This window comes from Myodes glareolus, chromosome 14 (assembly GCF_982192425.1).
Source record: "Myodes glareolus chromosome 14, mMyoGla1.1, whole genome shotgun sequence".
Lineage (NCBI taxonomy): Eukaryota > Metazoa > Chordata > Mammalia > Rodentia > Cricetidae > Myodes > Myodes glareolus.
The window spans coordinates 24,187,198-24,206,085 of NC_142039.1; the positions used below are offsets into that span (position 1 = coordinate 24,187,198).

At 38.1% G+C, this 18,888-nt stretch overlaps 1 protein-coding gene across 1 annotated transcript; it reads left to right on the top strand.

Annotated features, from left to right (window-relative positions):
- Positions 1-2,905: 2,905 nt before the first annotated feature.
- On the top strand, positions 2,906-17,052 carry LOC146891953 (aldo-keto reductase family 1 member C13-like). Its single transcript, XM_048460653.3, has 9 exons — positions 2,906-3,074; positions 5,761-5,928; positions 6,334-6,450; positions 8,251-8,328; positions 8,741-8,863; positions 9,530-9,639; positions 10,206-10,371; positions 14,044-14,126; positions 15,410-17,052. The coding sequence occupies exons 1-9, from the start codon at positions 2,991-2,993 to the stop codon at positions 15,450-15,452; spliced, it is 972 nt and encodes a 323-aa protein (XP_048316610.3). The 5' UTR covers positions 2,906-2,990; the 3' UTR covers positions 15,453-17,052.
- The last annotated feature ends 1,836 nt before the right edge of the window (positions 17,053-18,888 follow it).

Genomic DNA, 18,888 nt, shown 5'->3' on the forward strand with positions numbered 1-18,888 from the left:
GCTCCTCTCCTGGACCCTCTCTGCACTGGGCTAGTCCCTCCCCTGTTCCCTTTTCTCTTCCAAATCTCTTTCAGGTAGAAAAGCAGCTAGGTTCCTTTTCTACTAATCATTAGGCTTCCTCAATCAGTACCAGATATTAGAAAATAAAAATAAAGTTGAGAATGGTCCACAAACTCCAATATGGGAATTGGTGAAAATGGCCTTTAAAGTTTTAAATGCCTGAAAATATCAACTGTCTTCCTGACAGACAAAGCTACAACAATCTACAGGCCCAGGCCTTAGCAGCTGACCTAAGGTCACAGGAAGGGGGACAAGGGAAGACAATCACAGGACTCTATCAAGTGTGGCCTAAATGGTCACATGGAACAATATTGCACTACACCTGCTCCGAGGTTGTGCCTTGTCTGCCAGTAACCTGGACACTGGAAATCACAATGTCCCTGTGCGGGCTTGTCCTCTATGCCAAACCACGGAAGTTCAACCTCATCACCATCCGCAAGTGAAACTGTGCCAACCTTCAAACGTCTCAGCCTTGCAGTGGATTGACACTGCCGATAACCATTTCCTAGCCTAGGGTCGTGCTACAAGTGGCAGTTAAGTCCATTACTTTTATTTTCACTCGGTCCTTGAGTTTCCCTCACCAATTTCAGCTATGGGGGTAGACGGGACTAGTTCCTTCCCACATAAAACTCTGCCACTGCCCTACATTCTTGTAGAACAATTTTTCTCTCATTCTTTCTTAGCGATACCGGCTTGTCCAGCACCCTTACTCGGTGGACATATCCTTAGCAGTTTCCCCAAAGCTTTGTTCTGCTTCTTGGAGCCCCTTTTAACCCCTCCCATCTCCAAGATTGTATTTTACAGGTTCACTCCTGCCAGACGTATGCCCAGGCCAACCCACAAGGAGCTCTCTACATACACCAGTTTCGTGGACACCAACCGGGCAAAGATTGAAGGTTAATTTCACTCATATGCTGACTCATAAAAAAACTTCGCTATCTCTTAACACTTGTGGACGCTTTTACAGGATGGATAGAAGTTTTTTGAGTCTCCAGGGAAACAGCAGATGCGGTGGCTCAGGGTCATGGAGCTCGTGCCAGAAGCTCTCAACATCTCCTGGACAATAGGACTCATCAAACAACAACTACCAAACTCTCTTGCTGAACTAAACTTATCTTGGCCCTCACCTCAGGGCCACTTCACGTTCCCCTACAGGCCTGAGCCCTTTTGAGCTGCTTTATCGTAGGCCCTTTCTCCTTAACCATTACCTCCCAGTTCAAACTCCTCCACTGGCATGGTACCTACTCTACTTCTCCCTTTTAAGGTCCCTTCTCCGTTCACACGCTGACAGTTGTCTCCCTGCCCCCACACCAGTGGACCCTAATGCCCCTAAACCTGCCCTGCTCTCCCCAGGGGGCAGAGTACTCCTCAAAAAGTTAACTCCTAGGTCTCTTGAGCCTCGATGGACAGACCTCACACGGTAATCCTCACCACACCCTCGGCTGCCAAGCTCTTGGGACACCCATGCAGGTACCATCTCTCCAGGCTTAAGTGGGCACCTACTCAAGACACTTGGTCTGTCCAGCAGACAGGACCTTCTACCCTCTGGTTTTCCGGGATGCCACAATGAAGGGCCTACCTGCTCCTCATTCTGGCACACTCATCTTTATCAATAACAATTTTTTTCCCTAGACACATGCCTTCTCATCTCCCCCAAGGAACAGATGCCTGCCTTCTCTGGGATGACAGATTATGGGATGCCTTTCTAGCCACACCTCTCGCTAAATGTGGACAACTGGCTCTCCCCTCCCCCACGTTGCCCCGTGTCCACAGGAAGTAGCCAGATTTGAGTCTCCACCCTTTTGTTCTCACAGAGCCCAAATCTTTGCCATAATTACCACTCCAATTTTCTGTCACCCCTATATCCAGAGTCTGGAATATTAAGTTGGGAACGTAGGTCCCAGTCCCTAGCATCTATCCCAGCCCCCAGGCCTGGCCTGGACTTCAAATCCCAGCAGGTCAGGACCACTCCCCAGGGTACTTAAGTGATCTCCCAAAAGAAGAACACTGGTCTCCCTTTCTTTCTCTTGGGGGTCGTGTTTCTGCATCTTCCTGGTTTCCTCCTCGGGGCCACCCGAGAGCACAGATCTCCCAATAAACCTGGATATTTCTTAATTCGGCTTGTTTTGATTTGGCTTGATTGGGAATTTTTTGCGTCACCAGGGAGCTAATATTAAGAAATATTCCTAACATCAACCACTAAGCACTGTTCTGCGTTGTTCACTTTATGTATTTCAGGATTTTACTTGGGACAATGACAATGGAAAAATAAAGGAAAAATTTAAAAATGACTAACCTTTTATATTTTAATTGTTGAATAAATTTAATTGTGGAGTATCAAAATTTTTGAAAGGTCCAGTTGTGGCTTCTTTGTTCTTTGAATTTGTTTCTTTGTTAAGTGCTAGCTCATTATTTCCAATAATACATGGCCAAGTAGAGGCTTCATAATGATCAAGTGACAATAAATATCTGAAGTATTATAATTATTCAATCAATCTCTTCTCCTCAAATATAATATAAGCAGTAATAAAGAGAACATTGCAAGAAACAAATACTTTATCAGTATATAGTAATTTATTTAAAATTCAACTTTTATATGAAAATGAGTGGCTTCCCTTCTTACATGTGATGTAATGCTTTAACTTTACTGACTTCTTTCTGCTGACTGACCATTAGACAGGCAATACCAGTATTACACAATAGGCATAGAGCAATATTGTTTAACCATTAGCCAGACAGTGGCACTAATTAATCATAAACTAGGGTATAGAAAGAGTTAAACATTAGCCACTAAATAGGAATGAGTAACCATCAAAATGGGAGTGCCACTTGTTAGCCTATAGATAGGAAGCTGATATATGATGATTGCCAACTTCCCCATCAGGGCATCAGAAGATTCAAGACATTGTAAGGCAGAGGAGTGACAGGCCATGAGTTCTAAACAGCAGTCTGTCAAACTAAACGATGGCCACTTCATTCCTGCCCTGGGTTTTGGCACCTATAAACCCCAAGAGGTAAGGATATAAGATTCTACGTATTTCCAGGCCAGAGCTAGTCATGTACAAGAAGGCAGACAGTTAGGCTTGGCCTACATCAGGGTTTTATTGAGACCACACTTGTTTATTATTCCTGTTAAATGGATGTTGGAGCAGTGGCTGCAATTGGTGGCTGTGGGTAGGAGCCTATTCTATTTCCCTAGATAGCCTGAGTCATGATTCTGTCAGAGTAGTGTCTTTATTCATGCTTGCCCTGCTCCTGGTAAGCCAACAGTGATGCCGGCTTTATGGAGAACAAATGGAATGTTTAACTTTTCAAACATTTTCTTTGAGCATGGGTGTTAGTGTTGTATATGATGGAGCTACAGGGCACATACCTCAGAGGCATTGGGACATTTACTATAACTCAATCTTGGACTTCAGTGATAAGGAGATTGTTTATGTTCCCTGGTTATTCTTGCTGGAGGCTAGGCTCTCTGGTCTTGGCAGAATGTGGCTGAGTCTTTTTTCTTGGATTTGCTCTTCTGGCCCAGACCTGCTTGTGAGTTCACTGTTCTGGTTTGGGGCCTGCAAGCTCCAAGAGTGAACTTGAAATGAATCTTCTGGCTGTGAGCTCCGAGCTTAAAAGGACAAATCCATGAGTTAACAATTCTGGGCACTATGGTTTCCCTATGTCTATGTCTCTCAATTTGAGAGAAGTGAAGAAAGTCACCAGACTGCCTATCAGTCTGCCATTTTTGGTTGCGGTGAGAGGGACTTCTCTGTGTATATCTATAATCCACAGCACAATATTTCCTTTCAAGAAGGCAAGATCTATGAAAATCAGTGTGATAACTCGGGGTGTCTCCCTGTAGTAACGCATGATACAGTGTTTGAGGACTACTTCAGTTTTGTTTGGGGTAGCCTTCTACACCACACAATGAATGTTGTACTAGAGGTAAATAAGTTCCCCCATAACAAACTTAACTGTCTGAAACTTACTGGAATTTATAATAAATCCTTATGATTGGGGGAAAGAGGACCTGGTAACTATAAGTGTGAATTACTGGTCTTCGTTAATGCATGTTGGGTTTAGAGCATGGTGGTTTCTAGAATGGAAAACTTCAAGTTGTACTGTATTTTAATCTGAAGGGACTTTTTTGTTTGTAAACTTTCTGAATCTTTTAAATTCTGTGACAATAGACCACTTCCCTTAACTTCAAATTGCACATTTCCTTCCTATTAGATTTATGCATATTTACATAGATAAATCTGGAGATATGTACAAGATTAGTTACTTATCAAGGTGGCAATATGGTTTCTTATTTAAAAAGAAAGGCAGCAACAAGTCAAGGGTCCTTCTAAAAACTTTAGTGTTGGTAACTCCCAGAGTGACTTTATTTTTAAATATGTTAGAGCTGGTATCCAGAGAAGGTGGTACCAGGCATAATTTCAGTCACGGTGGTTTATTTTGAAAGACAACTGTAGAAATTGCTAAAATAACAAAAAATATAGTCTGTTTTTCTTCTTAGCCCCTTTGTATGTATTGTATGACTATAAATGTGTTTGCATTTTTGTGCACATGTGTGTTTATGCCAGAGATAAAAGTCTTACTAAACTGTCCTCACTTTATTTTTTGAGGTAGGGTGTCCCACTGTTTCTAGAACTCAGGGATTCAGCTTGACTTGCAGTTGAATGAGATCCATGAATCACCCTGACTTTGTTTCCCCAAGCAGGGTTTACATGTATGTGCCACCGTGTCATACTCTGCTTTTACATAAGGGCTGGGGGTTTGAACTAAGATCCTGAGACTTACTGGCAAACACTTTATTGATTGAGACATCGTCCCAGTCCACACCTTAAATTCCTTAATAAAGGAACTGTCATATCTTTATCTCACAGTCGATGCAGTACTTTTAGGTTTAATTTCAATCATGTCTTTGTTAAGCAAGTGATCGTTGGTTAAAAGGGCTGACACCCCAAATGAATAATCTCCAATATGATGCTTGCAATTTATTTTAAGGAGAATTAAAATAAATTCCTAGAGAAGGATTTTTTTCTCTGCCTATATTTAGTTCTCTCAGACAAAGAAAATTGATATGCACAAAGACTAACATAAGATACTGTTCTTTGTTCAAATCCCTATTACTAGCTTAGCATTGTGTGGTATCTGAGATCTTTGCTGTCTCATGCTTTTGTGATAGTGTCTTAGCTGGGGTCAAGAAAGATTGTCTATGTAATTGTGCTTTGTCCCAAGCAGACTTCCTTTTGCTTAGTAACCCAACAATGTAAATTGAGTGTGACTTCCAAGCAAACACTTGAACCCAGTGTGAGCTTGGCATTTATCAGAACCAGTAAGAACCAGGATTGCATGGGTATAAAGAGGAGGTTTTTTGGGTGTGAAAGTTTTGCTATTAACCAGGAAAGACCCCAAGAAAGTAGATTTTGCCTCATTGTCTCAAATGTGGAACAAATATAGGCAAACAATGAGTCTGTGGAGAGTCTTAGTTTTCTGTGAAATCTACAATATTTCTGTAGAATTCCTGATGTTTTATAGAATAAAAAGTGGGAATTCAAGGATCAGGGGACTAGGCTCTTGCCTAGTGGTCTAGGGTGACTATGAAAGACCTAACTCTTTCTGGTCTAGTAAACTCCCGTCTAGGCTCACTCTGAGTTAGCTCTCAGAATGTGCATCTCTAAATACCTCTTTCTGTTGTTCCTCTAGGTTCCCATAAGCAAGGCACTGGAGGCTGCCAACCTAGCTATAGGTGCTGGATTCCGCCATATTGATACCGCTTTTGTATATCACGTGGAAGAGGAGGTAGGACAGGCCATTCAAAGCAAGATTAAAGCTGGCGTTGTAAAGAGAGAAGACTTGTTCATCACTACAAAGGTAGAGTTTTTAAAGCATGCATGTGTGCAAATTAGTGAAATTTAAGGAAGTGAAAATTATCTTACTTGATCAAAGTTGACTAAAGGTGTCAGTTGTATAAATGGGTGAGAGAAATTACTGTTAGATTATAATCTCTATAATTTAGTTTTTGAATGCTGTTAGTGGTATGTGTTTTATTTCTTGAGTAATTTCCTTTCGTTGTTCAATGAGTTAACAATTACAAAGAATATATAAACAAGTTCACATTGTTAAGTATGAGTTAAGTAAATCCTGGATTAAACGGAATGATTATAACTTTCCTTCAAGTATAAAAATTAGTGCAGTTAGGATAAATTCGGATAAATAAGTATGCATGTTTGGACAATCTTTTAATTGATCACAACTTCTAATCTTCAACTTCTGTAGCTTTGGTGTACTTGCTTTCGGCCAGAGCTGGTCCAGCCTACTTTGGAAAAATCACTGGAAAGACTTCAACTGGACTATGTTGATCTTTACCTTATACATTACCCAGTACCATTGAAGGTAGGTGATTGTATTGTCAAATGTACATATTTTTATGGAGACATGGACATCATTTTTATAGATGGCTGAGACAAGTTTCCTTTACAATTTCATACAAATTTATTTTATTAAACTTCTGAAAAGGTTCCACAAAGGGTTTATAAGACTGTGAAATGAGGTGTCAAATAAATTTTCAGAGTCAAAGATTAGAAATAACTTCCAGAAAAATCTTGTATTTACACATCATTAACATTTAATTTTATTATTGGATGTTTGTCCAAGTCTTGTCCTTATTTCTCCCTTGGTGGTAAGAATGGCCCCAAGAGAGTTTTAGCTTCAGGGTTATTGACATTTTATGGCTTATCTGCATCTTTTCTTATCACAATCAATCTTGCACAAAGTCCTGATTGGCCATCCTTGGGTCACAGGCTTGCTCTTGAATCCACATGCATTCATATTTATTATTTATCCTGAGAAAGGATTGATAAAAGTTCTTGTTGGCGCCAGTTCAAGGCCATGCAATGACCTTGCTTCCCAGTGAATATGAAACATTTTCCTTTTTCACAAAAAAAAGTAGTAGATAAAAGAATACAAGTCAGATAGGAGAGCTCAACTTAGTTTTTGGAAATACTATTTAGGTGCAGGAATTATATGTACATGTGAGTGTGTGTGTGCATGTGTCTGTATACATGTATATGTGTGTAGCAACAATTAAATCAAAAGAGACCATGAATTTGAAAGACAGCAAGGGCATTCATGGGAGGCACTGGAGTGAGGAAAGGGAAGGAGAGAATTGATGTGATTATATTTTAATTTCAAAAATAAAATTATTATAAGAAAATATTTATTTATTCATATAATTGACATTAGAGAACAATGCAAAATTAGGCTCCTAAAGATAATTTTTACAACTCTACATGTGTATCACTTTGTAAACACACTGATAGGATCATGCCTCACTTTATGGATGCTTACTCTCTTATTTCTAAGATATTCTTTACATTTTTTAAAAAAATATATGTTTAGTGTATATTGCTATTTGACTTGTGTGTAGGTCTGTGTACTAGTGTCTGTGGAGGGCAGAAGAGGGCATTGGACCCCATGGGGACTTAGTTACAATTACTTGTGATCTTCATGTAGGTGCTGGGAATTGAACCCAGGTCCTTTGAAAGAGAAGCTGTTATTGTGGGGTTTTTTTACTCTTTACTCTTTGGACTCTCTTGGGAGGCCTGCCATTTAGTGCCCAAATAAATCACACACACAGAGGTTTATTGTTACTTATGAATGCCCGGCCTTACCATGACTTGTTTCTAGCCAGTTTTTAACTGCCCCCCATTTTTGCCCCTGTTTTTTTCCCCATTCTTGTTTCTATTATCTTACTTTCAATCTTCCTCTGTGACTGACTGGGTGACTATGTGCCTGACCCCTAGCATCCTCCTCTCCTTGTTCTGTCTTGCTTCCTTCACCCTTGCTCCATCTATTTATCCACTCTACCTGCCAGCCCTGCCTATCCTTTCTCCTGCCTCACTACTCGTCATTCAGCTCTTTATTAGACCACCAGGTGTTTTAGACAGGCAAAGAATCATAGCTTCACAGAGTTAAGCAGATGTAGCATAAAAAATAACACATCTTTACATCAACAAAAAAGTTTTCCATAGCAAAAAAAAAAAGGAACACCCTTTAAAATAACATTCTACAACAAGAAACCATTGCTTAATCACTGATCTATTTCTTCAGCTCCTTGAATATATTCTTAGAATCATTACTATAGGTGAGAAACATGTTTTTGTGAGATTTCCTTAACAAACACTTCTCTTCCAGCCAGGGGATAATGATTTTCCAGTAGATGAACAAGGGAAATTGCTATTTGACACAGTGGATTTCTGTGCCACGTGGAAGGTGAGTACTTTTCAAAAGAAAAATAAATCAAGCAGAGAGGGAGGGAGAATCAGCTCACTTTCCCATGGGTATGGAAATTCATTTACATGCATACTTAGCTTATGCAGTAACATCCTCAATTTTCAAGAGAAATCATAGAAACTTCTTGGTTGACATCTTATTTTTCATTATCATCTTTATCTTTGCTTCTTCATATTTAAGTCCTATGATTATCTGGGCAATGTATGCCTCCACACCTTTTTTTTTTAGTGTCTGTTATCAAACTTAGGGCCTTATGAACACTGGCAAGTGTTCTAATACTGAACTATATGTTTAGCTCTAGACAGTTTTCTTTGTAACTGCTCCACCTGCTCTTACATTGATGTAGTCAGTTTGCAAGTATGACATTTCATAACCCCTTTCTCATCACCAGGCATTGGAGAAGTGTAAGGATGCAGGATTGGTCAAGTCTATTGGGGTGTCCAACTTTAACCACAGACAGTTAGAGAGAATCCTGAATATGCCAGAACTTAAGTACAAGCCTGTCTGCAATCAGGTAAGGATTCTCATTCCCTCCCCATCTCTCATGCTTTTCCCCACTCTGCACTTCTGACACTGTTCATTTGCCCTCTGCCCAAGTGATTTTCCTACTGTGGAAAAGAAGATTCTGAGAGCAGAACCATTGTTTCAAAAGACATGGGTGATTCTAAATTTAACCTTGAACTATTAAAGTACTTGAGTGAAAGTATAATTTCTGAGTTGGTCTAACAGGCAGAAGTAAAGCACAGGACAAAAGAACCTTCTATCCCAACTGAGAATAATGAGTGGGCTTGGGATACTTTCTTGAAAGACTGAGTTCAAATTAAAATAAAAACAAACAGCCAGTGTTCAGGACTTATGTGGAGTTTAAATGCTTGTTACCATCTTATTACATTCCTTCCTCATGATTTTATTATGTTAACAGCTGGTATCCTTACTCACTTAACTGCCTTGCTGACCACTAAGCATGATTTTGAAACAAAAGCTTGCTAAGGCAAATTATAATAAGAGAATCATCCAGAATTAGTTCATTTGTCTTTCAAAAATAAATTGCAGCAGTTTGATCTTTTAAATTCAAATGTGATATTGCATATGATTTTCTTAGTCTACTTTGTTGGCTTTAAGTTTGTCATATATGAGCATTTGATATAATCTGATGTCTTTCTCTCATATTCTTCCATAGGTTGAATGTCATCTTTATTTAAACCAGAGTAAATTGCTGGATTACTGCAAATCGAAAGACATTGTTTTAGTTGCTTATGGTGCTCTGGGAACCCAACGATACAAAGAATGGTAAGAAGATGAAGAGTGTATCTGAAGCAAGACTGTCAATGAGCATCATGACATCCCGTTCTCACGGAGATAGGATCTTTCTTTAGAGGAGCCATGTGAAGCAGAAGTTTGTGACTCAGGAACTTCTGTGTAGCCCTGGCACTTTAATTTCCTTTTTCGTTGCTTTTATAGAATACTTGGACAAGAGGAACCTCGGGGAGAAAGGGCTGATTATGGATCACAATTCTAGGCAGCAGAACATAAGAGCAGGATGTCAAGGTGTCAGGAGCTGGAAGCAGGTGGTCCCTTCACATTGCAATCAAGAAGCAGAGATTGACAAATGGACACTAATGATCTGATAATTTTCTTCATTTATACAGTCCAGGATCTGGCAAATGGTCATACCACTAATTGAAATGGGTTTTCCCACATCAATTTTCATAATAAGATAATCTCTCACAGACATTCTAGAAGCCTGTGTTTTAGGTAATTCCAGATTTTGCCCAGTTAATAATTATATATAGCCATTACATCTAGTCTAAAATGCACCCTCTACTTTGTTTTGCATATTTCTACTATCCTACTAGGGTGGATCAGAACTCTCCAGTTCTCTTGCATGATCCAGTTCTTTGTGATGTGGCCAAAAAGAACAATCGAAGTCCCGCCCTGATTGCTCTGCGATACCTGCTTCAGCGTGGGGTTGTGCCCCTGGCCCAGAGTTTCAAAGAAAATGAGATGAAAGAGAATTTGCAGGTGATGTGCCCTGCTCCTTAGGGCTGTTACTTAGTATCTTCTGTATGCTTGCTTCCTTCAAATCTCTGAGCACTTTTTTTGAGATCAAGCCTATATTTCTCGCATTTTCCAAGCATGTGAACTTTCTTTTTTTTTTTTAAGATGAGCATCTCTTTGCATCTATTTATTTATTTAAAATTTCCACCTCCTCCCCTCCTTCCATTTCCCTCCCTTTCTCCCCACTGTCCCTCCTCCTCCCTCTCCAGTCCTAAGAGCAGTCAGGGTTCCCTGCCCTGTGGGAAATCCAAGGTCCTCACCCCTCCATCCAGGTCTAGGAAGGTGAACATCCAAACAGATTAGGTTCCCACAAAGCCAGTCCATGCAGTAGAATCAAAACCCAGTGCCATTGTCCTTGACTTCTCAGTCAGCCCTCATTGTCAGCCACATTCAAAGAGTCCGGCTTGATCCCATGCTCCATCAGTCCCAGTTCAGCTGGCCTTGGTGAGCTTCCATTAGATCAGTCCCACTGTCTCCGTGGGTGGGCGCACCCCTCGCTGTCCTGACTTCCTTGCTCATGTTCTCCCTCCCTCTGCTCTTCATTTGGACCTTGGGAGCTCAGACCAGTGCTCCAATGTGGGTCTCTGTCTCTATCTCCATCCATCACCAGCTGAAGGCTTTATGGTGATATGTAAGATATTCAGCAGTGTGTCTATGGAATACGGCCAATTCAGGCACCCTCTTCTCTGCTGCCCAAGGAACAAGCTGGGGACATCTCCTTGAACACCTACAGCTGATAAAAACCTTTAGTAATGTGGTAGGATACAAGATCAACTCCAAAAACTCAGTTGCCCTCCTACACACAAAGAACAAAGAAGCATAGTGGGAAATCAGAGAAATATCACCTTTCACAACAGCCACAAATAGCATAAAGTGTCTTGGGATAACTCTATCCAAGAAAGTGAAAGATCTATTTGGCAAGAACTTTAAGTCTTTGAAGAATGAAATTGAAGAGAATACCAGAAAATAGAAGGATCCCCCTTGCTCTTGGATTGGGAGGATCAACATAGTAAAATGGAAATTCTACCAAAAGCAATGTATAGATTCAATGCAATCCCCATCAAAATACCAACAAAATTCTTCACAGACCTTGAGGGAACAATAATCAACTTTATATGGCAAAACAAAAAACCCAGGATAGCCAAAACAATACTATACAAAAAAGTACTTCCGGAGGCGTTACCATCCCTGACTTCAAACACTATTATGCAGCTATAGTAATGAAAACAGCATGGTATTGGCATAAAAATAGAGATGTTGACCAAAGGAATCTAATCGAAGACCCGGATATTAACCCACAAACCTATGAACACCTGATTTTCGACAAAGGAGTTAAAATTATACAATGGAAGAAAAAAAGCATCTTTAACAAATGGTGCTGGCATAACTGGATTATCAACCTGTAGAAGAATGAAAATAGATGCATATCTATCACCATGCACAAAACTCAAGTCCAAATGGATTAAAGAGCTCGGTATAAATCTGACCACACTGAACCTGATAGAAGAGAAAGTGGGAAGTAGTCTGCAACACATGGGCACAGAAGACCACTTCCTAGGTAGAACCCCAGTAGCACAGACAGTAAGAGAAACAATGAATAAATGGGACCTCCTGAAACTGAGAAGCTTCTGTAATGCAAAGCATACTGTCATTAAGACAAAAAGGCAACCCACTGAATGGAGAGAATATCTTCACCAACCCTGCATCAGACAAAGGTCTGATCTCCAAAACATATAAAGAACTCAAGAAACTATTGTAAATCAAAACAACTTTGAGATACCATCTTGCACCTGTCAGAATAGTTAAAATCAAAAATACCAATGATAGCCTTTGCTGGAGAGGATGTGGAGTAAGGGGAACACTCATCTATTGTTGGTGGGAATGCAAACTTGTGCAACCACTTTGGAAATCAGTGTGGCCCTTTCTCAGGAAACTGGGAGTCAACCTACCTCAGGACTCAGCAATTCCACTCTTGGGAATATACCCAAGAGGTGCCCAATCATACTACAAAAGCATTTGTTCAACTATGTTCATAGCAGCACTATCTATAATAGTCAGAACCTGGAAACAACCTAGGTGTCCCTCAATAGAAGAATGGATAAAGAAGGTGTGGCACATATACACTTTAGAGTTTTACTCAGTGGTAAAAAACAATGGCATATTGAATTTTGCATGCAAATGGATGGAAAAAGAAAACGCTTTACTGAGTGAGGTAACCCAGACCCAAAAAGAGGAATATGGTATGTACTCACTCATAAGTGGATTCAAGCCATAAATAAAGGACATTGAGCCTATAATTCGTTATCCTAGAGAAGCTAAAGAAGACGGTGAACCTAAAGAAAAACATATAGTTATCCTCCTGGATATTGGAAGTTGACAAAATTGCTGGGCAGGGGTTGGGACCACGGGGGTGGGGGGGGTGGGGATAAGGAGAGATGGCAAGAGAGAAGGGAAAAGGGGAGGGAGGATTGGTGAGATCTTGGGGGAATGGAATGGTTGAGATGGAGGAAGGGTGGATATGGGAGCAGGGAAGTGGATATCTTAATTAAGGGAGCCATTTTAGGGTTGGCAAGAGACTTGACTCTAGAGGGGTTCCCAGACATGCGAACTTTCAGGTGCATTGAGAAATGCTTTGTCTACGACATAAACAGCAGTATGAACTTGATAGATTTAGTGTTGGAGATGATGTAGAATTTGCTTTGCCTTGTCAGCCAAGTACTACACACCCCTTTCACATAGACCTTATGTTCTGAAATGAGGGACCTGGACTGAAGAATTTTGATTCCAGACCTTTCTATGTTTTTTTTTTAAATTCATTGCATGTTCAGATATTCTAATTCTAGATTCCTGTGAGTTTCCCTTTCACCAGGTTTATGCCTGGCTCCAAAATGTACCCTTTCAAGTCATCTCTGCCAATATTCTTCCCCTCGATCCACCCCAAACCAGATCCTTCATGCGTCCATCTCCACCCAACTCCAGTGAGATCTCTTCATTTTTCCCTTCCCTGGGAGATCCATGCATCCCTCTTTGGACCCCTCCTTGTTATGCAGCCTCTGCAGATTTGTGGATTGTAGCATGGCTGTCTCCATATTTTTAAGGCACCAAATGACTTAGGCCCTGCATGTGTTTAAGATGTGAACTGTTAGCTAAAAATCATTTTGAAGTTAAAATGTTTCAAATTAAAATAATATTCTTTCTTAGGTCAGCTCTTTTGTCCTTACATGAACACATTATAATTAGAATTTGAGTAAATATTGACTTACATAATGTTGAAAAGAGCAATTTTTTACATTTTAATTGTTCATTGATAGATTAACAAAATGTAACTCCCCATGCTAATCACTGTTTTGTGAGATTTTTTTTGAAATTTTGCTCTAGACTTCTTGGAAACTATGTATGTTAACTGTTTTCTTTTTCCTTCCTCAAACAGCCTTTGAGATTCTTCTCATCTGTGGCATTGTGAAATTTTAATATATCTCAAAAGCACTTTTTCTTCATTTCACTTGGTATTTATTAATCATAAATGTTTTGGTAAACAATGTTCATTATTTTCAGAGGCTTAAAGACTACTCACATTGCCTTTCAGACAAAAATATGATTCATTCAGATATTAAAACCTTTGTGTTTTTCTGAAAGGTTTTTGAATTCCAGTTGTCCCCTGGGGATATGAAAACTCTAGATGGCCTGAACAAAAACTTTCGATATCTTTCAACTGAGTCGTAAGTAATGTTAAACACCTCACCTCAGTTAGTTTCAGGACTCTTCCCTGCTTTTCCCTTCTTGCTGGTTCAGAAACCTAATGTCCTATTCATCTGTAGCAAGTTTTCCATGGAGATAGTCAGGGCAATATTTGTTTCTGAGTTTTTGAAAATGTGGATGTGTTGTTGTAAAACGTAGAGAAGGTTTTGAAAATCATATTCTAAACTAAGAAAAGAACCTTCAGGAAATAAAACACTATTGTATTGAAGAGGTTAATAGCCACCAAAAGATCTTTAGTTTCTCTTTATGATCTATGGTTACAAAATTTGATACTGGATATAGGCTATATTATAAATGAAGCCTGCATGTATATATCAATGTGCATATTCATCTATCTATCTATCTATCTATCTATCTATCTATCTATCTATCTTTTTGTTTTTTATCTATCTGCATGTCTGTCTGTCATCTATCTATATCTTCTGCTTCTTATAATTTTAATTCTCAATAGGAATCAATATAATGTTTGAAGGAGGATTAGAAAATCTATAATACTATGTAAAATTGGTATATATGTCATCATTATTAAGATTTTTGTTAGTATTGAGTAGTATGAAGGCAAAGGAGAGATAAAACTCAGTGATGAGTCATTGTTGTAAGTAATGAATATTTCTTGCCACACTTTAACAATTAATGGTTTTTATCAATGCATATTTTGGATTGTTATTTTTATGTAAAATTCTGTAAATTATACAGATATTTCCTTGGGCATGTATGTCCATTTTATGAAGGACATTCTTTCTCTAACTGAGCTTAATACATTACTTTTTACTTAATGGGCAGTGAGTGAATAATTAATGCATTACTATTAATGAAATGGAAGTGAATGTATTAGACATTAATGATATTTTAAGGTACACTAAGATATTTTTGTGTTGATCAATGTGTAGAGTTACCTTGAACTAAAGACGACTTATACTTTTCTTCTTTCTTTGGAGGCTGAAGTTGGGAAGGATTTTGACTCTTCATTGATTGGTGCATAGATGAAGCAAAGGGAGATGAATATTAATGGTCTTTGGGTGTTTTGTTGTAGGCAGGTAGACATAATTTAGGAAAAGTGCATGAATTATATTTTAAAAATATTTCTTATACATGTTTATAATTGCCTGTAAGAATATCTCCTTTTGCAACTGATTAGGGAACAAAATGTTGAACTTTCACCATGATGGTGTCTTCTTAGATGTCACAACTTACATTGTAGAAATAGATCAAACTGTGTGTCTGCTTTTATTTCCTCATTTAGTTTTGCTGACCACCCTGAATATCCATATTCTGAAGAATATTAATATAACAACCTAATCATGACTGCCTGAAGTTACTGTGTGTGGACAGTGATGTTGGTGATATGATTCGGATGCTGTTTAGTGGATCCCTCATTTCTGGTCAACGTAGGCTGCTTAGTAACAGTCACATTCAACTGAAGTTCCAGCTAATGGTCTTGAAGAAAGGGGATTTAATTTTCATGGGGTGTTGAAATAAATATAACATTTTTTTTCCTCAAAAGATACTTTGTTTTTAAAAAAATGAGATATTATGATACAAAACTGGTTTCGTTGGAAGTCTGTGGTTGGTGTTTGGAGATGATGATTTCTATTTTATAAACGTTTCAGACTTGGGGTAGATGGTGTTTCCAGATCAGAAAATGACTCTTAGTAGTTGTCTATAAGTCAGTGGTCCTTTAGACCTGAGTAAACAAGAAAACCCTGCACACATTCTGTGATTCTCAGTCAGGAACATGAGACACACATGGGAAGGTTGTCAATTCCCAGACTCTCTCTACCTGCTTAGCATTAGAGTCTTGGAATTAGTGAGTGGGGCATTTTAGCTTAGGCTAAAGAGGTGACATGAGAATCAGCCTAATGAGGATCATTAAAAGTCAGGATGGGAGACTTTAAGAGGAGGGAGTTGATCATAACTCTACCTGGAAATGATGCCAAGGTTGGGGTTTTTCCTAATTTTATTTTTTTTCTTCTTTTCTTTTTTTTTAAAAAGATAATACATCTTACAGAAAAAAGGAGATTTTTACATATTTAGTTCAATGACACATCAGAGAGTTATTCCTAGCTTTATGTTCTAAAGGAAACAAAAACCAGAACTAACTTTAATTTCAATAAATATAAAATACTTGTAATATTTATGGCACATTGATGGAATGTGGTCTATGAATTCCTGAAAATTTAGAGTGTAACAATGTCAAAAAACAATGTTAGGCTAGAAAGCTTCAGGTTTTCCCCATGAATACATCAGAAATATCATGTAACACAGGCTAATTGACATGTAGTCTCTGGCAAGCAGTCGACTGTGTACAGAAACCAAGTAAAGATGCAACTATTAGAAACAACAAGATACCCAAATAGGTAATTTTATTATGTTTTATATACCACACTGAGAAGATCTGCCTGCTTGGTACCATGTGATCTTGGTATGCAGGTGGTATCAACCATATAATTTTTTCTTCAATGAAGTTATAGCAAATGATCTTATAGGTTTCAACATACCAAATCTGCACTCCCCGTACCAGTTTTAATTTTCTTAATACTTCCATTCTCACAAAGAGTCTAGCCTCATAAATAGTGGTTGATATTAAATAGCTAATTTAGGTTTATGGTGCTTTCTTTAGGAATTTTTCAAATTATTTCCCACAGAATGTACCACAGAAAACTTTACCACATATTTTATGTACCACAGAAAATAAATGTTTTCCTTGCATTTGAAAAAATGACTAAAATGACAACCAAAGGCTTTTTCTCAGTGCTTTCAAAATTGATCAGGAATATAATATTTTAAAGGAGAATTGAACACTTTTTAATATACCATTACCTTTTCTGTATTAATTCTTATTTAATGTTGCTCAATATAATTTTTATAAAAATAATTTTTATTTCATGTGTAAGTGTGTTTGTTTGTATGTATTTCTGTGCACATGAATATCTGGTGCTTAGGGAGATCAAAGAGGTTATTTGTTCCATAGAACTGAAATTACAGATGGTTATGAACCAACTTGTGTGTGGTAGGAATCAAACCTAGGTCCTCTGGAAAAGAAGAAATTACTCTTAACTTCTGTACCATTTCTCCAGCCCTTGTTGTTCAGTATTTGATCTTCATTTAGATTTACAGACGCTTATAATCTTATTATAGATTCACAAATGTTCAGAAATTTGAGGAGTTTTTGATGTGTGCAAAGTACAGTGGGAGTTGCGTATGTCATGGAGGAATTTGTTACCTTCACTTATATTGTTGGGATATCTCTAGGTTATAAATGTACATCATATGGGCTGAAGTGTCACAGAAGTATTTCCTTCCACAAGTAGAAGTCTGGTGAGAGACTTCAAGCTGGGCATTATTCATTGACCACCTTTATTTTCTTCCATATCTACTGGCACTTCTCCTGTGATTGACTTCATGTTCAGGCTGGGTGAATGAAGCTATGATAACTTCAGAAATTATGGAGTAATAGTACTATGTCCAACAGGAGAAAATTCAGCTTTTAAAAGCAGCACTTACAAAATAAAACCAGATTGTGTCCTAGTATGGTCTTCTCTCACGCAGTATTGGCAAGGAATGGATCACAATGCCTGAAACATTTACTTTGGAGGAAAAAAAAAGCCATGATTGCTGAAATCATAGGTAGAAAGTGATAATTTTGTTGAAAGTGAGTTTCTCATCTTACCCACACTTATAACTGCTTGACACATTTTGAACATGCCTGCTTTACCATAGTCTAGAAGAACGAGTATGTATAGGACAGAGACCCAGCTATAAATAGATAGATCCACCCAAGTAAGAGTAGAACTCTTTTGGTTGTAGAGACATTTCTGCCAAAAGTTCATGCAAAAATAGATGAATCATTGAAAGCAAAGGTTGTACCCATTAGCAAAATATTTCTGAATAGAAAATAATAAAGAGAATGATCAGTCAACATATCTGTCCCTGAGTTCATGATTTAGCCTATTTTGAACACTTAGACTTGTATGGGAACTGATCAGTTTGAGTCCATGAAATCCAATTCTAAATCAGACAAATCAATAACTTGGCAAAACACCAGAAATAACATTTAATAGTCAGATAGTCACCAGGGCCTTGGTCCTGATTTTTGAGGCACTATATTTATCCTTTGACATTTGCCAAAACTGATTAAGTTGGAAATAGTAGAATTATGATTGGTCACAACAGATTCGAGAACTGTGCTCACATCTAAAAAAATTTATAGGTGAATATCTATCTATCTATCTATCTATCTATCTATCTATCTATCTATCTATCTATATATATGATAGCCAAGTACCCAGTCCTATTAGTTCCTAGATATTAAAAATTTATCACTATATTTTTATACATAAAACTCCACTTATAGATTCAGTTTGCGACACAGTTTTAGACTCAAAAGGAGACCTAAGAGTTTATCATATAAGATTATGAGAATTTGATAATTTTTATAAACTTTATATAATAATGATCTTTACTTATAGGCATAAGAGTTTTCATGTTGTAATCTCATTTACATTTTGCTTAAATGTGCTTCCAAATTTTCCCCTTATTCTCAAGACTCTAAAAAGAAGAGTATTTACTGTAGTCAGAGGCTGCTTATTTCCCAGCTGCCCAGACCTGAAATAAACACACAGAAACTGTATTATTACAACACTGCTTGGTTTATTAGCTTACTTATTGGCTACCTCTTATATCTTAAATTAATCCATTTCTATTAATCTGTGTATTGTCACA

Excerpts from the sequence above, each read along its gene's own strand:
- LOC146891953 (XM_048460653.3), top strand. The coding sequence starts at position 2,991 with ATGAGTTCTAAACAGCAGTCTGTCAAACTAAACGATGGCCACTTCATT. Across the intron at positions 5,929-6,333 it reads ACTTGTTCATCACTACAAAG|CTTTGGTGTACTTGCTTTCG; the intron begins GTAGAGTTTTTA and ends CAACTTCTGTAG. Across the intron at positions 6,451-8,250 it reads ATTACCCAGTACCATTGAAG|CCAGGGGATAATGATTTTCC; the intron begins GTAGGTGATTGT and ends CTTCTCTTCCAG.